Source organism: Galleria mellonella, unplaced genomic scaffold (genome assembly GCF_026898425.1).
Source record: "Galleria mellonella isolate WM207_F2 unplaced genomic scaffold, CSIRO_AGI_GalMel_v1 utg38, whole genome shotgun sequence".
Lineage (NCBI taxonomy): Eukaryota > Metazoa > Arthropoda > Insecta > Lepidoptera > Pyralidae > Galleria > Galleria mellonella.
The window spans coordinates 1,186,424-1,209,241 of NW_026442090.1; the positions used below are offsets into that span (position 1 = coordinate 1,186,424).

Sequence of the window (22,818 nt, forward strand, 5' to 3'; positions counted from 1 at the left end):
CGGCCGTATAACCCTATCAAATTCAGATACAACTTGCTTGCATACTTTCTACGTAAACTGTATCGAATATATAATCTCATAATGTAAAATTTGGCATTGACAAATAATTGACATATCAAATATTTTCTGTATACTAATGTGCTTTGAATTGAGAAAAATAGCATCTGATGGTGTATCTTTCGTCCTCTTTTTACAAGTTATATTTGCATAAAAGGAAAGGAGGCAACCATAAGACTGCCATTTTTTTTATTATTATCATTCCTTCTATGTAATTCCTTGTTCTTAGACTTTAGATGACACAGTCTTTAATCTGTGATTATAGTTTCTGTAATCTGTGATTATGGTAAGTACGTCCTCAAAACTAAAAAAACATTTTGTTTGTAAACTTTCGTTTGAATACTTATGTACTATTTTGATTTGATTACCTACGTGATTGTGAATGGAAAACTTGTGACACGTTGTGATTTTAAATTATTATAGATGCAGCATCCATAATAGATTTTATTTTGTCCGAAGATGGAAACAACACCATTGTTGGCGAGACCTAAAAAATCATTATGGTCAAGGTAAAAATTTTTGTGGCAGTATAATCTTTGTTTTAACAGTACTGCTATAATTATCTTATAACTAATTTATATTAATTTTTTTAGATTAAAATTTTCAAGATTTCGTAAGAAGGATTTAAGTTCCAGAGTTATTTATGTAGGACAATTGCCTGATGAGGAATTTCCTCCTAATTATGTTTGCAATCAAGTAAGTATTGATCTATTTTGTAAAGAATACATATAGATACCTGATAGATGTTTGCATTTTTACAATATTCATTATTTATCAGTCATAACTCTGACTTAAATATTTACAATTACTCCTTACAAATACTGATGAATCAGTATAGCTTAATTATACATATATTTTCTACAATAAGGCATGACTCTCTAAAATACAATGAATTAAATATATGTGATTAAAAATGTTTATAAATTTTCTACCAAGAAATATAATATTCCTTTGGCCATACTGCTGCTGTGGATCTTTCCTCACAAACAAACAGAGCACCACATCTGTATATGGTCATACACACTGAAGTAAAAAGTTGGAAAAGTGTTGCATGTTGATGTAGACAATCTATACAAAGTCATAGGTATAAACTAAATATTAATATAAGGTAATTAAGGTAAAACTAAATTCACCAGCTGCTATTTAAATTTATTCTTATAACAATTTTAATACAATTATCATTTATCAATATAAAATTGTCATTACTCTAAGTAAACTTTAAAACTTAATTCCAGAAATACAACATCATCACATTCCTGCCACTGGTGCTGTTTGAACAGTTCAGATTCTTCTTGAACATGTACTTTTTAGTGATGGCATGTAGTCAATTCATACCCAGCATCCGCATTGGATATTTGTACACATATTGGGGGCCTTTATGTTTTGTACTTGCTGTCACACTCTTTAGAGAAGCTGTAGATGATATTAGAAGATATAGGTGAGAAAATATATTACTCTATATTACAAAAAATCTTTTCTCTTCATTAGTTTATAAATAAACTAATATAATATAAATAAACTAAATAGTTTATAAATATGTTTTTGTTTGGAATGGAAAAACTCAAAAAATACCTAATTGATTTTAAAAATTCTTCAAAACTTCACCTATAGAAAGCTACATTATTATTAAGAAACATCAGCTGTATTTTATTTAAATAAATTCACAAATATATAAAAAGTGCAGACTTAAAAGTACTTTTCTTTGTGTTGCAAATGTTTATTGACGATGGTAGCCATTTCTCATTAGATGGATAGTCTGTTTGTTTGCCTTCCTAATAATAATAAATAAAATCTCCTGTATATAATACACTAAACTATTCTATAGTGCCAAATTGAAATTATGAGCTATAAACAGAATCTAGTCCAAAATAAAGAACAGTTGGACTTATGCTCAAAGTAGACAAAATGGCAGGTTGTTAAAAATAACAGTGAATATTATTTTTACCCATTGTGTCAAAATTGCTACATAGCTTGCTGGTAGCGAGATCTATGAGAGATTTAGGGAAGCTAATACTCGTAAAACGGCTTGTTTAAAACTGTACAAACATTGTCAAATGAAAAAGTCAAGATTTCTTTTCCAATATGAAATTTACCAGAGGGAGACTGTACAAAAGTCATTTGCTTGGGCACCTTTGTCCCATTTGTGATTTTACTGTGAAGCAGTTATGTTTCCATAGCTGTGTTTCGGTTTAAAGGGTGGGATATGGCAATGAATTTACAGGATACAAAACGATAACACCTGGGTCCTCAGAATTGACAATGCATGGGGGTATCATGGGCGAAACTGTATACTCTATTATATCCATGATACTGCTTATGTCTATAGGTGACGGTTACCACTTTTCATCAGGTGGGCTGTCAGTTTGTTTGCCGGTCTAAGTTGCATAAAAAAATGTATGTTTAAGATTCATTTCACCACAGCACAACTCAAATTGACTTTGTGTGATAACCTCGAAATTCAGTTTTAGTATTAGGAATAATAAGGAAAGCTTATTTATAATGAACAGTTTTTAAAGTGTCAATTTAAATAACTATTTATAAATATTTCAATAAAACCATCAATATATCAGTCACTTTGAACATTACCTATTTTTAAATGCCAATAATCACTTAACAGAGTAGAATGATCACAATGAAGAAATGTAATGATTCACTCTGTTAAGTGATGATATAGTAAATTAAACTCTGTTAGCTTTATTTAAAAGGTTGCTTTTTATTTTGAATTTGTACTCTAACTACAATAGATATGATAATGTAGCAATTGTAGCTCCTATGAGATAAGATTTAATTCTTCTGTCCATACTAATATAACTGTAAACATGAAACAAACTGTTTGATTTATATTGCAAAATTAGGATGTTTTTTATACCACGAAGGTGGGAAACAACAAATAAACTGTTATTGTAACCTATGGGCGCCTGTAACATTAGGAGTTTAACATGTGCGTTACCAACCTTGAAGATACTTTAATAACCCTTTTTAAAGAACCCCATACTGTCTCTAGAGGCAACCTTGACAGGGAGCTCTTTCCTTAGCCTGAGCATTCACGGGAAACACTTCCTTTGAAAGGTTAAAAAAAAGATAGACACGTGACGTACGCTGAGTTACTATTCCATAAAAAAAATAGTATGGTGTAGTTTACTATTCTAATTTGCGTATGACATATTAGCTGATATCAAATAAATGATAATTAGAATTTTAAAGTTTAAAGTAATTCCCTTACATATAACACCATTAAGATATTAAATTGCTTTGAGAAACGGTTATTTATTCGCTCTATATAATATCATGTAATTTGAGCTTTTATATTTAGTAATACGTCAAACTTATTCTATACCGACTTACGCGAACGTAGAGTTACGCGATTTTCAAATCTCGTTGTATAGTTTTTTCATTTGAATGCCACCCAACTCTCTATTATTCAAATACATAATTATGTATGTATGTGTTTATATGTGAAACTATACCTTGATTTAAATGGTTATAGCTCAGTCCCGCTTATCTGCCATCACTAACCATCTAAAGTTGGGGTGTATAATATGTCATAAAACACGCACAAAAGAAAAATTGTACTTAGCTTTATGCATTTTTTTTAATAATTTATGTTATCTCGCTTTTTATGTATATCTATATATGTTATGATTTGTGTGCTGTAAGTAATGCAAATAAATTATCTATCTATCTATCATATTGGAGACGGAAAGGGATTGTTAGTAATGGCAACACTAGTCCCTATGGCTAGCAACATACTCCGTCAGGTCGACCTCCCCGCGGCCCCCTGGAAACTGTCGTGGTTAATTACTACTGAGTTCCTCATGATGAACCTATGAACCTGACTACATTCTCACTTTTTCATCCTCCACTGATGCCCCACCATTGTAAACCCATTAGCATAGGTGGATGCAGAATTTCAACTTTATTTACTAAAATAATATGTCATTTTAATACATCTCATTTTAATTCAGTTTCTTCCCGTAAATAGAAATCTATTAATTAAATCAAACAATCATATCAAACAGAAAAAAAACTTTTCAGGCGTGACAGAGAAGTGAACCGGCAACGCTACGACCGGATTGTACTAGACTCGGCCGTTGACGGGTACCGTCCTTTCGTTATGGAACACGTACCAGCCTCCGCCCTTAGGGTTGGAGATATTGTCATCCTGCACAAGGGACAGAGGGTGCCCGCAGACATGATATTATTGAGAACAAATGAAACTATGGGCACCGTGTTCATAAGAACGGACCAGTTGGATGGAGAGATTGATTGGAAGTTGAGGTAAATTATTATTAATTTTTATTGTGTTGTTTTATTAATTAATATTATAATAGTTTTATTCTCCATACTTTACAGGTTTTCAAATTTTACTATATTTAATAATTGGTAATTAATTACTAAAAAGTATATAGTAATTAATTACTATTATTTTTTACTGTCTTAAAAGAAAGATTTCGGTTGTATTTTTATTTTAATATTTGTCGCCTCATAGTTGTTAACCGATTTGGAAAATTCTTTATCTGAAATCAGGTTTTAGCCGTCCACTGCTGAACATAGTTCTCCCATACGGGGGGAGGGGAAGGGGTCTCCAGTTCATGTCATGCTTGGAAGGCGGGTTATGGATGATAATGGAATGGTAACCCCACTTGCGCTAACGGTGTTCGTTAGCGGGGTACAAGTGAGGAGTGGTAGGTGAGGATGAAAAGCCAGCTCAGTTAGCCAATCGCCCAACTGGGCACGATAGTTTCTAGGGGAACTGCAAGGAGGTCGACCTGACAGGGGGTGATGATAAATGAAGAACGCTGTTGCCCATTCCTCGCCCATTAAGTTCTCTTAGTCGGCTCTTACAACACCCATGGGATAAGAAGGGGTGATCCATTCTATGCAGGGACCACATGGCTCAGTTATTATTTACTTACGTATATTATATTTAACTAAAAATGGTAGAATTCAACATGTATATATATTACCTGTAACTAGTTACTTTTATTACAAAGGAAATAGGTATATATAATACATACGTCAATTACAATAATTACGTTTCATTTAGTACTAAAATGACAAATCAACAAATATTTGGTATTGAACAGTTTTGTTTAGTATTGAATTATAAATGTTACGGTTGATCGAACAGTGTATAAGTAAGTACGTAGGTACGTTGATTACACGATAATGAATATAATTCAGGTCTACATTAATTATATAAGTTTCTATTTAGACAACCAATTATGCATATTAATATAATTATTATAAATACAAAACTGAGTTTCTGACAATTAGTACTTCTGGATTAGATTAATTTCTACGGAAATTTGCATAGAAATAGTTCAAGGTTTTGAATTCGAAATATATGCTACGTATTTATTTATTTCATCATCTTATCACCCTTTAACTGCTCACTGCTAAATATAAGCCTTTCCCTTGGTGGGTTTTGCCAGTAGTTGTTACGCTTGACAAGCGGATTGGCAACCGCAGTTAGGCTTTAGAGATGTTTTAAGAGGGACGCTGCTATCCGTCCTTCACTCTCCCTTAATCGCCTTTTACGATATCCACAGGAAAGGGAGGGGTAGCCTATTCCATGCCGGGACCACACCGCCGCGCAATGTATAAATAATTTATTTATTCATTAGTACATGTATATACGTATTTGTCTATTTTACGCTATTAAAGATGGCGATACCACCTATAATACCCAGATAAATATAGTTCGCAATATAATTTGTTTTAATAGAACTTAATGATTAAGATGTTCCACAAAAAAATCTTCAATGATACCAAAATCAGTTATTTTGATTTAAAAACTACTGAACTCGTTTTGATAAAATTGCTATTGGACCGATCTGAAAGTATATTCTTTCAGATAAAGAATTTTCCGAATCGATTTAGAACTGACAGAGTTATTGGCTAACAAACATAAAAGAAACATACGGCCGAATTTAAAAACCTTCTTTTTGAAGTCGGTTGAAAGTATAGACAAACTAATGATTGATCTAACCATGAGACATCAATTGTAGTAGAAATCTATAATCGAAAATATTTCAATTTCGCTCTAATTCAACGAAGAATGTGTCTGATAATTTTAACTTTTCAGTAAGTTTTATTGAATAAAATTGGCTACGGTAACCGCTTACCATCAAGTGAGACGTATGCTTGTCTTCCATCTCAGTGGTATAAAAAAATCTTTCTCCCGCTCTCGAGGGTTGGCCTATTAAACTCTCGCCAATCTGGGAGAAACAAGTTTGTCTAGAATATAGACAAATGTAATATAATAGAACAGGGGGGAAAGGGATTGTTAGAAATGGAGACTGAGAATCCCATAGCTAGCAATATACCCAACCAGGTCGACCTCCTCGTGGTTCCCCCTGGAAACTATCATGATTAATTCTTGATGAATTCATCATGATAGGCTAACTGGCCTGTTTTCATTCTCATCTATCACCCTTCACTGGTGCTCCGCCAGCGTATCCCGTTACCGCAGGCGGGGCTACCATACCATTTTCACACATAAAAAAAAAAAAAAAACAAGTCATTTCATCTCTGATCCAAAGAGTAGGGCTTCCCGACAACTCAAAATATATGTACATTTTTATAGCATCACCATAATGCTTATTCGCAGAATTCCACTGCCCTCAACACAAAAACTTCCAACCGACGCGCATTTGCTCGATATAAACGCCCAGATCTTCATAGAAAAGCCAGAGAAAGACATACATTCGTTTATTGGCACTTGCACGCGACTAGACGAAGAGGAAAACGACTCGCTTGACATAGAAAATACGCTATGGAGCGGTTGCGTGGTTGCGTCTGGGCAGGCGACCGGATTGGTCATATATACAGGTAAGTCAACTGTACTACGATTATTCGTTTAACAATGGCGCCCTCTGATGTCTGTTTTTTTTTATGTAGCTACAGCTCAACATACACTCATGCTTACCAAATGAGAGGCTAAAGGATTTAATTTAAAGATTCTTTTTAACATTTTCGACTTTGTTTATTGTTCGTTAAACATTTCAAGGTTACATTGATTTTATGATACTAAGAAGTGTTAATTACCCAATTAGTGAGCAAATACCAGAAATAATCTAGTCTATGGAACATTAGATGCATATTTTTAACTTTTTAAAATATATAGTCTATTTTTTATCCCAAATTTGGGATACTTTAATGTATACATGGACGCGCCCGTTTTCCCGCGCTTTTTCTAACTACACACGTACACATTGTGTCGTTTTTGTATGAAGTATTCGAGATGTGATAAGTAAAGAATGCACGGTTGGTTTCATATGCCTTTGTCAAATTCATTTGTTTTAATTTAAAAATTGTTCTCCACTGTAGGTAGCGAGACGCGGAGCGTTATGAACAATGCCACACCGCGCTCCAAGATCGGCCGGCTGGACTTACAAGTGAACAACCTGACGAAGGTGCTATTTGTGGCTACCATATTCACCTCCTTCCTGCTGATAGTGCTGAAGGGCTTCAACGGACCCTGGTACGGGTTCCTCTTCAGATTTATACTGCTCTTCTCTTATATTATACCGATCAGGTGGGTGTATTTTTTAACAACTTATTATTATGTGTACATATAAACTTTCTTTGAAATTGTAGTCCAAAAACCGACTTCAATTGTAGTAAAAGGAGTTATTTTAATTAAAAAAAATCTGAACCGATTTTGATTTGAAACTTCTATGGGACCAACCTATAAGTATATCTTTCAGATAAAAAAAAAGAATTTTCCAAATTGGTTTACAACTGAAGGAGTTATGAGGTAAGAAATATTAAAAAAATACAACCACATTGTGAGTTTCGTTTTTTTTGAAGTCGATTGAAAATATCTACATAATGGGGAAACTTATCAAAATGTGTGCCACATTTTTGAAAAAGCGGGGGCAATAGGCACGCGGTCTGCAACTTTATTTTATACTACATATTTAAGAATGAGAAGATTATCAATTTGACTGTATTTTTTGTGGCTTTCATATGAGGATATGTTGCTTATTTTCAATCGATTTTGTTAATTTCACAATCGATACTTTCAAACGTCTTGGTTTCTCAACAATTTTGCCATGTTTAAATAGCTGTTATGTATGTAATATTTATATTTATAATAAGTTAACTATTGTAATCTTTTGGAGGAAACAATAAAGAGTATCTATCAATCTATAATATATATAGTATGTAAATAGTAGTATCACGTAATGCTTATAATATAATAATATGGTATACTTTAACTATTAAATGACTAAAGGAACTTAATAGTCGAGTGATGAGTAGCAGCGTCTCTCTTAAAACATCAAAAGCCAAACTGCAGTTGTCAATCCGACTGCCAAGCATGGTAATTACTAGCAAAATCCCTCCAATGGTAAACTACCATAAAAAATAGTCCGGTTCCTTATGGTAGTCTACGGACGAGGCCTATGTCCAGCAGTGGACAGTTAACAGCTGATGTGATGATAGTGTACACGTTTATTAAGTTATTAATATTTGACTAAATTTAAATAATATTTTTTAACAGTCTAAGAGTGAACCTGGAAATGGGTAAAGCATTTTACTCATGGACGATCCAAAGGGATAAAAAAATCGAAGGCACCGTGATGAGGTCGACGACCATACCGGAGGAGCTGGGTCGGATCCAATACTTACTCGCTGACAAGACGGGCACGTTGACAAAAAACGAAATGGTCTTCCAGAAATTGCATTTAGGGAATGCTTTGTTTGACAGAAATCATTTCCATGAGGTAAGTATATATATATATATATATATATATATATATATATATATATATATATATATATATATATATATATATATATATATATATATATATATATATATATATATATATATATTTAGAGTGATAATATTTAAATTGTCTTAGCTATGTCACACAAACTTTGACATTTATATACATAGAGAGATATATAGAGAGTTTAAAATTTTTAGTGTATCTGTATTAATAATATTAAGGGCAAAAATTTGTATGAACGTGCTAATTTTTAAAACTAACACAACAAAAATTCTTATACCAGAGGGAGACTTGGTACAAAAGTCATTTGCTTAGACACTTCTGAACCATTCTTGTCTCAACCGTGAAGCAGTTGTGTTTGCACAGCTGTGTTTCGATTTGAAGGGTAGTATATGGCAATGAATTTACAGGGTACAGAGGAATGACACCTGAGTCCTCAGGAATGGTAACGCATGGGGGTATCATGGGCGAAACAGTATACTCTGTTATGTCCATGGTACTACTCATGTCTATAGGCGACAGTTATCACTTTCCATCAGGTGGGCTGTAGCTTGTTTACTGTTCTAAGTTGCGTAAAAAAAAAATCATTTTGCATTTGATAGCTCATTTCTTGAGGATTTGATTCTATGATATTCAACATCACTATACGATCACGAGCGAAGACGCAGAATACCACTAGTGCTTAATATATGTAGTATGGAGTGTCTCCATTGCCAACTATATATATACTTCTTTGTGTACATTTAATGCAATAAATATTTTTTTATTATTAAAAATTCAAATACTTTTTTTTTAAAAACCTAACGACTCACCTACTGGAATAGCGGTAACTGTCGCCTTTAGACATGAATCCCTGTTCCAAAATTGGCAATCACTATCATATATTTTTTATATTTCCTCCATTTAATAATGCACTGCCTACTTATTTCTCGGTTTGACTGCTAGAGAACATCGTCCGGTGTTAAGTCCGCCATATGTACAGAGTTTCACTGTGCATTAAATAAATAAATATATTCACATGAGTTTTCCTCACAGGTAGAGTCGCTACTGACGCAGTACGTAACCAAAGACTCATCATTTCTACCGATGTCACCATCGTCACCGCAAGGGTCAGAGTTCCCGGACGGGCCAACGTCCCCAGAAGGGCCATCATTCCCGGACGGGTCACAGACCCCGAGCGGGCCAGCGTCCCCGCGGCAGGTGTGGCAGGCCGTACTCGCCATAGCGCTCTGTCACAATGTTACACCCGTCTACGACATCGGGGACCAACAGGCCGATGAGGCCACTTCTGGTATGTCTTCTAGATCAATGTTTTTCAAAGTGTGGTTTACGGCTTCTTGGGGGCGAGGGTCGCCATGTTTCTACAAGGGGGGTCGCGCAAGGTCGTGAGGTCGTAAAAAACGTAAAGAATATATTTATGTTATGAAAAAATTTATTAAAGATATTTATTGTAGGTAAGTGAACACAATTTAAAAAAAATTCAAAAAATAACCATAAGTCACCTTAATGTGAAGTGTACACCTGTTTTTTTTTTGTTCACCAATTTCTTCCATCACAGATAATTTTTGCTACATTAATATAATTAAATCGTAAATTTAGGCCATTTCTCTGTTTATTTATTTATTTTATTGTATTCAACCGAATGAAAATAAATAAAAATGTATGTATTTTATTATATTTATATATAATAAAATACATACAGGTTAGAAACAGCGAATGGTAGGGGGTCGCAAAATATTTTTACAAATTTTGGGAGTCGCTACATGAAAATTTTTTAAAAACACTGTAGTACTGTTGTAGACAGTAGAAAGCTTTTCCAAATTAGAAAGGCAAACAAGTCGACGGCTCACCTGATGGAAAGTGGTAACTGTCATCTACAGACATGAACAGTATCATAGATATAACAGATTATACTGTGACACCCATGATACCCCCATGCGTACCAAGTTAAAGTTATAGAGTTATAAGTCCAATGATCAGCAGTGAACTGTTAACGGCTGATATAATGATAATTAATGAACTAAAGACAACTTAGTGTTGCCATTATGTCGACTATGTTATTTATATGTGTGGTAGGTATATACTCGTATGTATTGTATTAAGGGTGTGTGTGTGATCCCACAGACATGGGCAGCTCGGTTATGTCGGAGAGCTGCGGCGGCGCGGTGCCGCAGCAGCAGCTTTGTGACTACCAAGCCGCCAGCCCCGATGAGGTCGCGCTTGTCAAGTGGACTGACATGGTAACTGAATAAACATATTATTATTACAAAGCTATGTATAATTGTAAGGATGTGTCAAAGATATTGTTTATAATTATTTAATCTGATATGAACTTACTAACTTATCAATATTTACTACAGATGGGCATCTCGCTGTACAGACGGGATCTACATAACATATCATTGAAATTGAGGGCTGCAAACGAAATTATGCAATTCACGATTCTGCAAATATTTCCCTTCACTAGTGAGAGCAAGATGATGGGCATAATTGTACAGGTATGTCTAAAACTATTTTAATTGAGCAAAAAAAGTAGTATGAGCCAACTAAGGCGATTTCATCGTCACGTACCTGAATTACTTACTGATGTCGATTGTCAATTCAGTATATCGATAGCGCAGGTGGAGTTACTATTGCTTTATCATTCGTTAAAAAATAATCTGTGTCACCCCCTGTTGTAAAAACTCTATAGTCATTTTTATTAATGTTATATAATCAAAATATAAAATACAAAAATATAACAATATAATAATTTATCTGGCAGTTTTCTATTCTCCTCTAAACTTCACAAAATACAAATATTTTATTATTTATCGAACTGAGCTTATTATTTTCAACCCCCCCCCCCCTCCGTTAATGGCTGTCACTGACGACCTCTTCCCCCGCCGTTGGTTGCCAGGAGGAGAACACGGAACAGATAACGTACTACGTGAAGGGCGCGGACGTGGCGCTGGCGCCGCTGGTGCGCGGCGGCCGCTGGCTGCCTCGCGAGTGCGGCCGCCTCGCCGCCGACGGACTGCGCACGCTCGTGTTAGCCTACAAGACACTCACCAAGAACGAATATTTAGAGTTCGAGGTACACCCTCCCACTGATTATATTCTATTTTCATATCCGAGTGTGGCAACATCACAAGTGACAAGTATCTGTCAGTTTTGAAACATTCATTATTCAATCATAAGTCAGTCATTCAGTCAATCACAACGGCTATAAAAAAAAGTTAGTTACAGCTTAATATGAATTTCTGTTTTTATTAAATAATCGCTCAGATGTGTTAAAAATTGTTCAATTATTTTTGAAAAGTGACAGTGAATAGATTAGAATAGAAATTCTCTTATTTGACAAAAATACAAAGTTACAAACACAAGATACAATGGATCCCACACTATCGTGGACAAACATTGCCAATTCACAATCTGTTATAATAAAGTGTGCATAGTGGACGGGTATAATATATGAACTCCGGTGTTGCCACATTTTAGTATAAAGAAAGTTGTTAGTAAATAATTAATTGTACTTAATCGTGAACTATTTCAGAGTGAATACAAGGAGGCGCGTTTGAGCGTGACGAACCGCAGCGAGCGTACGGCGGCGGCGATAGCGCGGCTGCAGCGCGGGCTGCTGCTGCTCGGGCTCACGGGCGTCGAGGACCGGCTGGCTGATGATGTAACACCCACGCTTGCCATGCTGCGCACTGCTGGCATCAAGGTACATAGATAAACTATTTATAACAAGCTTTTGCCGGCGACTTCGCCCGCATGATCGTGATAAAAAGTAGCTTATCTCTTTCTCTGTCCCATATAGTATGTGTATATCAATTATCATAATGATTGGTTAAGGCACCAAAAGGTAAAAAACAAACTCACTTATAATATGTATTAGTAAGAATTCGAAAATTAGCCTCATCTCGTCGCAGTACAAGTAAAGACATCGATACAGTTCGGGATGGGGGTACTGGTGACAGCAATAAACAATAATGTTGTTGCTGAAGATGAATTTGTGTCTAGTATCGTGACAGTTGGCTCAGGACTCCTCGATTTCGCTATTGCTATTATCTGAGCAATCCAGTATAGCCTGGCATGCAAAACTCACGGTATTTTCTCTCAAGTCTTATAGATTTTTTGTATGCGACATCAGAGCCATATTCTAATAATCCACGTATTTTTCAAAATTTTTTGTTATTCAACAACTGGATCCAGTATAAAAGATCTTTGTATACAGTCACACAATATTGATATGAAGTATTCTGTGATGTGTTATTAGATATGGATGTTGACCGGTGATAAGCTGGAGACAGCGGAGTGCATAGCGCGGTCGCTGCAGCTGGGCGGTGGTGACGGCGTATGGGTGCCGGCCGCCCGCTGTGCTGCCCGCCGCGATGCACTACGTTTGCTGCAGATGTTAAGCGCGCGAGACCCAGACCAAACTAATCTTATCATCGAGGGAGAGACGCTCGAAGTAAGTGGTTTATGAGAGTCGGATGTAAAATGTGCGTCATTACTACTGTTGCACACCATCGAAAGCATAGCTTAGGAATTATTTGTGAACGAAATGATCACCTCATATACAAAAAGCGACAGTAATTTCTCATTATACCATAGAGGCTGTCAATGTTTCTGTTAAGTTTCATTGCTCTTCGATTTTTTGTTACTTTCTTTTTTATTAAATACATAATCATCCACTATTTTGTAGATTGTATGATCCATTGTATGCTGATAATATGGCGTGGTCGTCAGGTGTGCCTGCGTTCGTACGAGAAGGAGTTCGTGGAGGTGCTGGAACGCTGCAGCGGGGTGGTGGTGGCGCGCTGCTCGCCCACGCAGAAGGCGGCCGTCGCGCGGCTGCTGCGCGCGCGCAACCACGTGGTCGCCGCCGTCGGGGACGGCGGCAACGACGTCGCCATGATACAGGAGGCCGACATGGGTGCGTCGACACAAATAATTGACAAAACATTTATTTATTAATTACAAATATTTTATGACAAATAAAATGATGTCCTTCAATATTGATCAGAAGCTACGATTCGAGCTAGCATTAATTTTTAGTTACTTTTCTTACGCGTAATATTCACGACTTTAAGTGCCTATGGTTGTTTCAGGCGTGGGCATAGAGGGCGCGGAAGGTCGCGCGGCGTCCCTGGCGGGTGACGTGAGCGTGCGGCAGTTCCAGTGCCTGGCGCGGCTGCTGCTGGTGCACGGCCGCCGCGCCGCCACGCGTTCCGCCGCGCTCTGCCTGTTCATCGTGCACCGCGGCCTCATCGTCTCCACCATGCAGGTACACGTCTCCTGCCACCGGCAGCCGCAGCACCAGCTCCTGAAGCGTTTTCTGCTTACATTATGTACTATCTGTATGTACTAGTGCAGATGATATAATATAAAATATGTCATCTCTTATTTCCATATTCGTGATTTCATAAAAGAAGGAGGAAGTAGATTAATCAGAAGGATATCTTGAAATAATATAAGTAATTTTAGTTGGTAATTTTGTTAATTTTTGTTAGATAGATAGATAGATACTCTTTATTGTTTCCTCCAAAAGATTACAATAGTAAACTTATTATAAATATAAATAATTACAAGAAATAATCACAATGAGAAAACAATGGGCGACCTTATCGCTAAGAGCGATCTCTTCCAGGCAACCTTTGGATGGAGAGGAGTAATAATGAATTATTGTTAGTAGTGTAATTAAAGTTTAAAATCATTGTAACCAATATTAGTAATCCTAAGTAAATAGCACTATACTAAGATACCTGTCCAGTATGATGATAGTAAGCTCATATTCATTACCAGAGGGAGACTTTGTACAAAAGTCGATTGCTTGGGTACCTCTCTCCCATTCATGTTTCAACCGTAAATCAGTTGTGTTTGCATGGCTGTGTTTCGGTTTGAAGGGTGGGATATGGCGTGAATTTACTGGGTACGAAGGAATAACACCTGAGTCCTCAGGAATGGCAACGCATGGGGGGTATCATGGGCGAAACAGTATACTCTGTTATGTCCATGGTACTGCTCGTGTCTATAGGCGACGGTTACTACTTTCCATCAGGCGGGCCGTCAGGTTGTTTGCCATTCTAAGTTGTATAAAAAAATCTCCTCTTCTAAGGAAGAAACCCATACTCATTAATAGGATATTATTATGATGATTTACAATTGAATTTGAAATCGTTTTTCATAAGCAACTTCTGTAATTATGTTACCATTTACAGGCAGTATTCTCTGTGGTCTTCTATTTCTCATCAGTTTCACTGTACCCTGGATTTTTGATGGTTGGATATGGTACGATCTACACTATGCTGCCTGTATTCTCTTTGGTAAGTTTATCTATTGTTATTATATTATTTGTATATATCTGCCTTATATAATACTAGTTTTAAACTATGAAACGACTTAGACTCTATGACTACAATATATTGGATGATCGACATAAAAAATAGCCTATATCACCTGTATATCTCCGAGTTCAAGTTTGGCGGAATGTACGCGGCACTAATTGTGCAACAATAAGTAGGTGGTCAACAAGCGGCGATTGCGCTTGGGATGTACTAGCGGGTAATATACGTCGAGTCGCACTCAACTCCCGACGAATCGCCACCAGGACACCCCCACCGTCGCGACAACCGCTACCCTCATGATTTCTATCACGCCGAAACACACGATATCTGCCATCTATAAACTCATTATCGGATATACCCTCTAAATATATATATATATATATCCAATCCAATAGTATGTGTACACCAAATTTCATAGCGATTGGTTGAGCCGCTAAGGCAAGATGTAACAAACACAATTTCGCATTTATAACACATATAAGTAAGGTTTAATTTACAGCATTCTGTTTCCATATTGCGCACTTTCTGATTCTGTATCTTCCCTTACAAGGATGCTAATTTTTGCCACAATTAAAGTTGTTTTTCATTTGTGAAACACAATCTTAATATTGAGCAATTTGGGCACCTTTACTGTTCCATTTGTCACAACGATAACAGTTGACAAATGTATTTAACTATCTCATTAGGAATTACAGACGTGAGCTTCAACCGACTTAAAAAAAAAGAAGTTCTCAATTCAGTTGTATTTTTGTATGTCTGTTACCTTTTTTTTATACCACGGTAAGTGGTTACCGTAGCCTATGAATACCTGCAATACCAGAGTTATTACGCGCGCGTTGCCGACCCTGAAGAAACCTCTTTACCCCCCCTTGTGAAGAACCCCATGCAGTAGGCTCTTGGGAAAACCTCGGCAGGGAGCTTATTTCATAACCTGAGTGTTCGTGGGTGGAAACATTTCTGAAACCGCGCTGTACGCGACCATTGAGGCTGTGGGACATGAGGATGAACTCCCTGTCGATGACGGGCCTCTTAACTCCATTATTTATAAACCAATTTGGAAAATTCTTTTTTATCTGAAAGTATATACTTTAAGGTAAAAAATATAGTTTAGTTTTTAAATTAAAATAACCAATTTTGTCACAAAAGAAGACGGTTTTTTTTTTATGGAATAAAAACCTAACTATTTTCTATTGTCGACAGGTACTCGATAAAGATATATCAAGTTTAACAGCGCTGAGGTACCCGCAGTTGTACAAACAACTCACCAAAGGAAGGCAACTCTCGTACAAGACGTTTTATATTTGGACCGGCATATCTATATATCAAGGTAAATTGTACAGTATAAATCTATTCTATCTATATTTATCATATTTTAGTGCAAACTATATATTTTAATCAATCGATAAGCAAATTAGTATTATTTGCATAAACTTAGGTACAATTTTAAAATTGTACCTAAATCTTAAGGTTTACAAAAAAAAATTGTTCAAATAGTAGTTACTGCAAAAAAAGTAGTCAACTCTTTTACAGTAAAAAATGTAGGATATCTAAAATACATTTCGACGTTTATTGGTGTTTTTAAGATTGATTTTTTTTATTAAACTAGCTGCCACCACAGCTTTGCACGGTTATATAGAATTTTCAAAAATAATGTATATCCTGTGTTACTCACTGATAATGTAGTTTTGTATAAATGAAAGAATTATTAAAATCGGTTAACTAATTCTTGAGACTATTATAAACAAACAAACAATCAAATCTTTCCACTTTCTAATATTAGATTATTTTGAATGTCCTTACAGGCGGCGTAATAATGTACGGTGCTCTAGTACTGTTCGAGGACCAGCTGATACACATAGTGGAGATCAGCTACACGGCTCTCATACTGACGGAGCTGATCATGGTGGCGCTCACCATCGTCACGTGGCACCGGCTCATGGCCGCCGCCGAGCTGCTCAGCCTGCTCATGTACACCGCCACGCTGCTCATATTCACATCTTATTTCGGTGAGTGATCATTAATTTTAAGTCCATTCACGATATCCCCAGTTTATTTTAATAATACAATATGTGACCACATGGCCCAGAGGTAACACGAGAATAGTATGGTCATTAACTGTGATCAATAGAAAAAATCGGGGCGGTAAAGGATTGTTAGTAATGGACACTGAGAATCCCATTGCTAGCAATATACCCAACCAGATCGACCTCCTCGCGGTTTTCCCTGGAAACTATCATGGTTAATTCCTGATGAATTCATCATGATGGGCTAACTGGCCTGTTTTCATTCTCATCTATCACCCTTCACTGGTGCTCCGCCAGCGTATCCCGTTAGCGCAGGCGGGTTTACCATACCATTTTTACCCATCCAAAAAAAATAGAAAAAAACGCCGCTCGTCGTGTGTACTCCGGCATAGAATGGGCTACCCCTTCCTTTCCCGTGGGTTTCGTAAGAGGCGACTAAGGGAGGGCCAGGCATAGGCAGTAACATCCCTGTTAAAATATTTTTAAAGGCCTAACTGCGGTTGCCAACCCGCCTGCTAAACGTGGTAACTACCGGTAACATCCCATTTTATGTAGGAAGATCTATCGTTTAGCAGTGAACAGTTAATGGGCAATATAATAACAAAATATACTTATATGTTATTATTCTACCACAGATGCTGACTTCATAAGACACTGGGACTTCTGGTGGAAGGTAACCGTCATTACATTGGTCTCGTGTCTACCTCTATATATAGTTAAATACATGCATAGAAAATGGAGCGCCAGGCAGTACAAAAACATAAGACATTGATCCTTAACATCAACTACATTAGATTAATTTTCAAATGTGATTCAAATTTCGTGACTCGATGCACATGCCTTCATAGCACTATGAAAATATTAATATTTGTGTATTGTTTTTTGTAAGTTATTGTTATATCGTCATAGTCGTAGAATACTGACGGATCTGACGAATATTACATATGTATATAGATCCGTCAATATTCTACGACTGTGACGATATTTGTGAATAAGATATGTATATGCGACTTGAAAAATGGTGACTTGAAAATGAAATAGTAGATCCTTCAGGCTTTTTCTTGACTGTCGATCTTTCTAGATTCTTTTCTGTCTAAATCAACTGGAGAAATTATTTTACTGGGCTATTGTATTATCGCTTTTGTAGGATCCTATAAAGTCATAAATATAGGGCTAAAACGATAAGTGATCTCAATCGATTATTCCGTAACTATACAAATTATTGTATAAATATTATATAATTATACAAACGAACAAACAAATTACTAAAAAAAAAATAAAAATGAATCCTGATATAATCTACAAACTTCTATGTTTGCCCTATGATTGACTGGTTGAAGACAGCATTAGGTATCATGTTAGACATATACCTTTACTATATACATGAAAATCAAATGAATAATACGGTCCTATATATGATAATATAATTATCTCTAATAGTGTCCATCTTGCTAGACAAGCCCATCGGTTACTTACTAATTACTCGAAAACAATCGGGACCAACGGATTGTAAAGGTGCGATTGAAATAGAATTGAAATAACAACATTCTCAGCATATTCGTAAAATTAATGTTACGAGCATAATATTTAGTAGAAAATTAATATAATCTTGTTCTTTACAATATATTAAAGGAAGATTTTATTTGAAAAAAAATTAGAAATCTGGAATTCTTGTGTGTATAAAATCTGAAGTCTAAAATTGTTAATACAAATACAATTATGTACATTTATACTGCACTCATTTTTGGTTCCAATTTCAGCAATAAATATATTTAATAATTTGTTTATCATAACATATTAGTATTACAATAATAATAGTAATTTATTTTGTTTATACAAATTATGAATAAAATGTACCTTTAGAACTTGTGAACTATATTTAAATCAAATGAACTCGATTTCTTGTGATAAGGCCGGGTAATTATGTTGCTTTATTTTAAAGGGCTCTACTAAAAATACTGGCAATACAAGGATAACAAAATTAGTGATTCTTATCGTATATATTCTGAAAAAAAAAAAGAAATCATTCTTGTCTATTATAATATTAGTTACTTATTTTTATAATACATTCTACACATCATTTTCAACTGATTTAAAAAAGTTATAGTATACTGTATAATTATTTTAAATTTTTTTAGAAGAGCCCATTAATACTATACCATTTCTTGTGATATTCTTCTTTTGTATATTTTGAAAGCTTATTTATAAAAAAAAGTGTTATTTTTTAAAACTTCTAGTACAGGATAATATATATTTTTATTAAATCAAGTAATTCTAATATTACCTAATATTGTCTGAGAAAATACAGGCGCTATATATAGTCCTATCATCAATGTGTCTCACTATAGAGCTCAGTGGTAAAAAAATCCAATATTCAAAATTTTTTGTCACAAAAATCGTCAAGATATCGATCGATATACCGATAAATACTTTCAGTAGAGAGTCATAGATTTGTTAATTGAACAACTTGGCTATTTAGTGTGTTTTCTTGGCAAATATCGGTGCCAAATACCAATAGAAACCGCCATTAATGTATATTGGGTTTCGGTAGTATCAAATAACACCAGTTATTCTTTAATAGTAATATATGATAGTAGACCTCTGACAAGTTTATTTTCGGCTAGTTTCATTTTTAAGCCAATATACTGTGTGATCTCTTTTTGATAAATTTTATGAAGTCTATGTTGCATAATACATGCACGTGTTTGTATTTTTTCTCTCTAATTAGTTATAACGAATTGACCCCACACTGACCTAGTTTATTTAATTTTTTTTTTGCCAGTCAATATCAGGTGTCTTATGTGCTTTCGATTTGTCGATAGAGTAAGATAAGTCTTTTCTTATTTCCGAAATTTGTTCTGGCATGTTTGCTTATTATTCTATTATTTTTTTTTTTTTATTGCACTGAATTACATGTTGTTATGCAGAAATTATTCTTGTGAAATCCCACCTGTGTTGTTAGATTCTCTGAAATCTGTTCACTGGGGGGAATTGAATTTCACATGTTCTATACTCAACAACAAGTTCTATTGTACAAGTCCTATTAACGGAATGACATTATAAATCTTATTCAGAATCCCTAACCATTTTGGGAGTTTCTCTTTTACGTGTATTTTCAACAGTATAGGTAATCTCACAAAGGCGTTGACACAAAGCCTAAATAAGTTGTACTCAAGAGTTTTTACCTTCTTTAGGTATATCAGCCCCATCGGTACGATGAAGTACCTAAAGATTGTACGGTGTATTGATTTCTCAATTAAGACTTTTATATAATAACGCACATAGCTACGTGATACAATTTTTTAAATTAAATCTGTAAACTGGCGCCGATTCTGAAGTGTCATTTCTCTAAACTTAAATCTTAACTCAAATTTTAATTTACCAATTTCGCGATATTACTGTTTTATGAACAAGTATAAACTAAATTTGTAATAATTTTTACTTAAATCTACTAGAAAATTAGACTAATTAGTCTAATTTTATCTTATTTTAATGAAAATAGAATGAAAGAATGAAAGTTTTGCTGTGTTACCAAATTTTAATTTTAAAGATAAGTTTTGAGAAACGGTGCTTCAGAATCGACCCCACTGTTCATGACTGTTTGTATAATGTCATTAATAATATAACGATGACAGTTGGCACCAAATTATAATGACAGTTGAAATTATCTATATTACCGAAAAACGTTATCATGTACTCTCTTGTTTTCTCTATTATTCTCTTTCCTGTGTCAATTTTATGTCTTTTAGCTCATCCTATCCCTTTGGTCTATAACATCTTAGCTTCTTTATTTTTTATAATAACATCAAACTATAACTATCACTAAAACTAAAATTCTTACCTTTCCTTTTTAACATCCCGTCTCGTTTCCTGTTCGTTAGTGGCATAATGAACAACACTAGCCTTTTGGCAATATTAAAAAAAATATATATATAAAAATTAAACGGAAAGTTTTTTAACCCTGACATTTGCAGAAAATCACCGTTATCTCTATGGTGGAAGCCATATAAAAAAAAAAAGAAATTATAACAGAATTTTTTATAATTATTCTCTTATTTGTCCTAATCTGTACCTAGTATTATTAATGCCCCCCCCCCCCCTCCCTCTAAAACGATGTAAAACATGTGAAATTATAAAACAAAACTAACGTGACAATAATTTGTTATTATATTTATATATTTTAATAAACAAGAAAAAAAAAAACACGACTTTATGAGCGTTACCAATTATGTTGTGTGTTACCAATCTAGTAATTTTCAAAACCAAATTTTAATGTTTCTGATTTTAATAAAATTACATCGTTAATTATACAATAAGATGATTATTGAACAACCATTGGAGATTTGTATTTTGATGGTATAAATATTTGGAAATTTCAAAAACAACATAATGATATAGATACATAATTTTTGGTAGCATACAGTTCTGTGATTAACGTTTTAGTTTGCTTAATTATAGTATTTTTTAAATAATCAGTTGCAAATAGAAAAAAATAAATTATTGGAAAATTACAAAAAATAATATCAGCATTGTAAAGCTTCTGAATAAACATTTTAGGTCCCAGTTTTTATTTCTTATGCATAAATATACTATTCCCTCCAATAAGCACAATTTTTCGTATTGTAAAGCAATTATCTTTATATTCACGTTAAATTCGTAAAACGATAACGTGTTGTAGATGGTTATTTTGTTTGTATTGCTTATTTAGATTATTAAAAAGATTATTTTAGGATAAATTATGATTTATTGCAAATGCAATCAATAAAATATTACTGTGATTTGACGAAATGCTGTATGGTTATCTAGTAAATGTTCCACGAAGGAGTTCCCAACGTTTAATACTAATTGAGATTAGCAATGAGGTTTTATAACAATAATTTCTTAATATATTTGTTAAAAGTAATGGCGGCGCCCAGTGAAAGTTAAAAACAGATTGTATAATTTGGCAGCCCTATTTATATTTTATTGGTTAAGTTGGTGATAAAAACATTTGTATATATTTAAATAGTTATATCAAAACACACTTTGCGAAACAATTAATAATAATAACATTCAACTGACTTCAAAAAAGGGAGTTTCATAATTCGGACGCGTCTCTTCCGTTGCTGTCTTGTTGCGTACTAGGTTACGCGCGTTCACGTCACACTCGGTGCGCGGTTCACGGTGACTGCGTACGTTCGTGTTCCTTGTAACCGCGGAAGGTTCGCTACGGAATATCTTATATTGCGATGTTAGTCTTAACGTTTGTTAGGAACCTGTTTTTTTTTTTGCTTTGATAATTACCAACTTCATTCCAAAATATTTATTTCAAACTGTTCTAAAGTCAACAACATTTTTTGTATTACGAGATTTGTTTCGTGGGACTCACTAGCTATTATTTATAAGTGGATATAAATGTGTATTCCATAGAATAGTAAGGCGACAAAGTTACTTTTTGTATTTAGATGTTTTATGTTAAACAAGGTACAAAATATGTTACATGTGATATGAATATTTATTTCAAAGTATACCCCATATTTTATTTAAAGATCGAAATCTTTAAACCAGGTGCCGTTGATGTGTACTAAATAATTACGTAATTATATTGTTTGACTGTTTATACATATGATGTAAATATATAACTATTTAAATTATTAAAATTGTTTTATTTCAAATTTGCCTCAG

General features: G+C 34.6%; 1 protein-coding gene across 2 annotated transcripts; it reads left to right on the forward strand.

Annotated features, from left to right (window-relative positions):
• Window positions 1-288: 288 nt before the first annotated feature.
• Window positions 289-22,214, forward strand: LOC113523062 (probable phospholipid-transporting ATPase IIB). Of its 2 annotated transcripts, XM_052897757.1 has the most exons (20): window positions 289-343; window positions 481-566; window positions 651-753; window positions 1,293-1,495; window positions 4,093-4,335; window positions 6,671-6,891; window positions 7,390-7,597; window positions 8,567-8,789; window positions 9,834-10,089; window positions 10,923-11,038; window positions 11,159-11,296; window positions 11,698-11,874; window positions 12,334-12,504; window positions 13,060-13,254; window positions 13,533-13,719; window positions 13,895-14,070; window positions 15,005-15,109; window positions 16,331-16,457; window positions 16,933-17,136; window positions 17,790-22,214. In XM_052897757.1, the coding sequence occupies exons 2-20, from the start codon at window positions 517-519 to the stop codon at window positions 17,924-17,926; spliced, it is 3,240 nt and encodes a 1,079-aa protein (XP_052753717.1). In that variant the 5' UTR covers window positions 289-343; window positions 481-516; the 3' UTR covers window positions 17,927-22,214. The 2 variants fall into 2 exon arrangements, with proteins under 2 accessions (XP_052753717.1, XP_052753716.1); XM_052897756.1 differs by lacking the exon at window positions 289-343 and having other exon boundaries at window positions 350-566.
• Window positions 22,215-22,818: the final 604 nt, after the last annotated feature.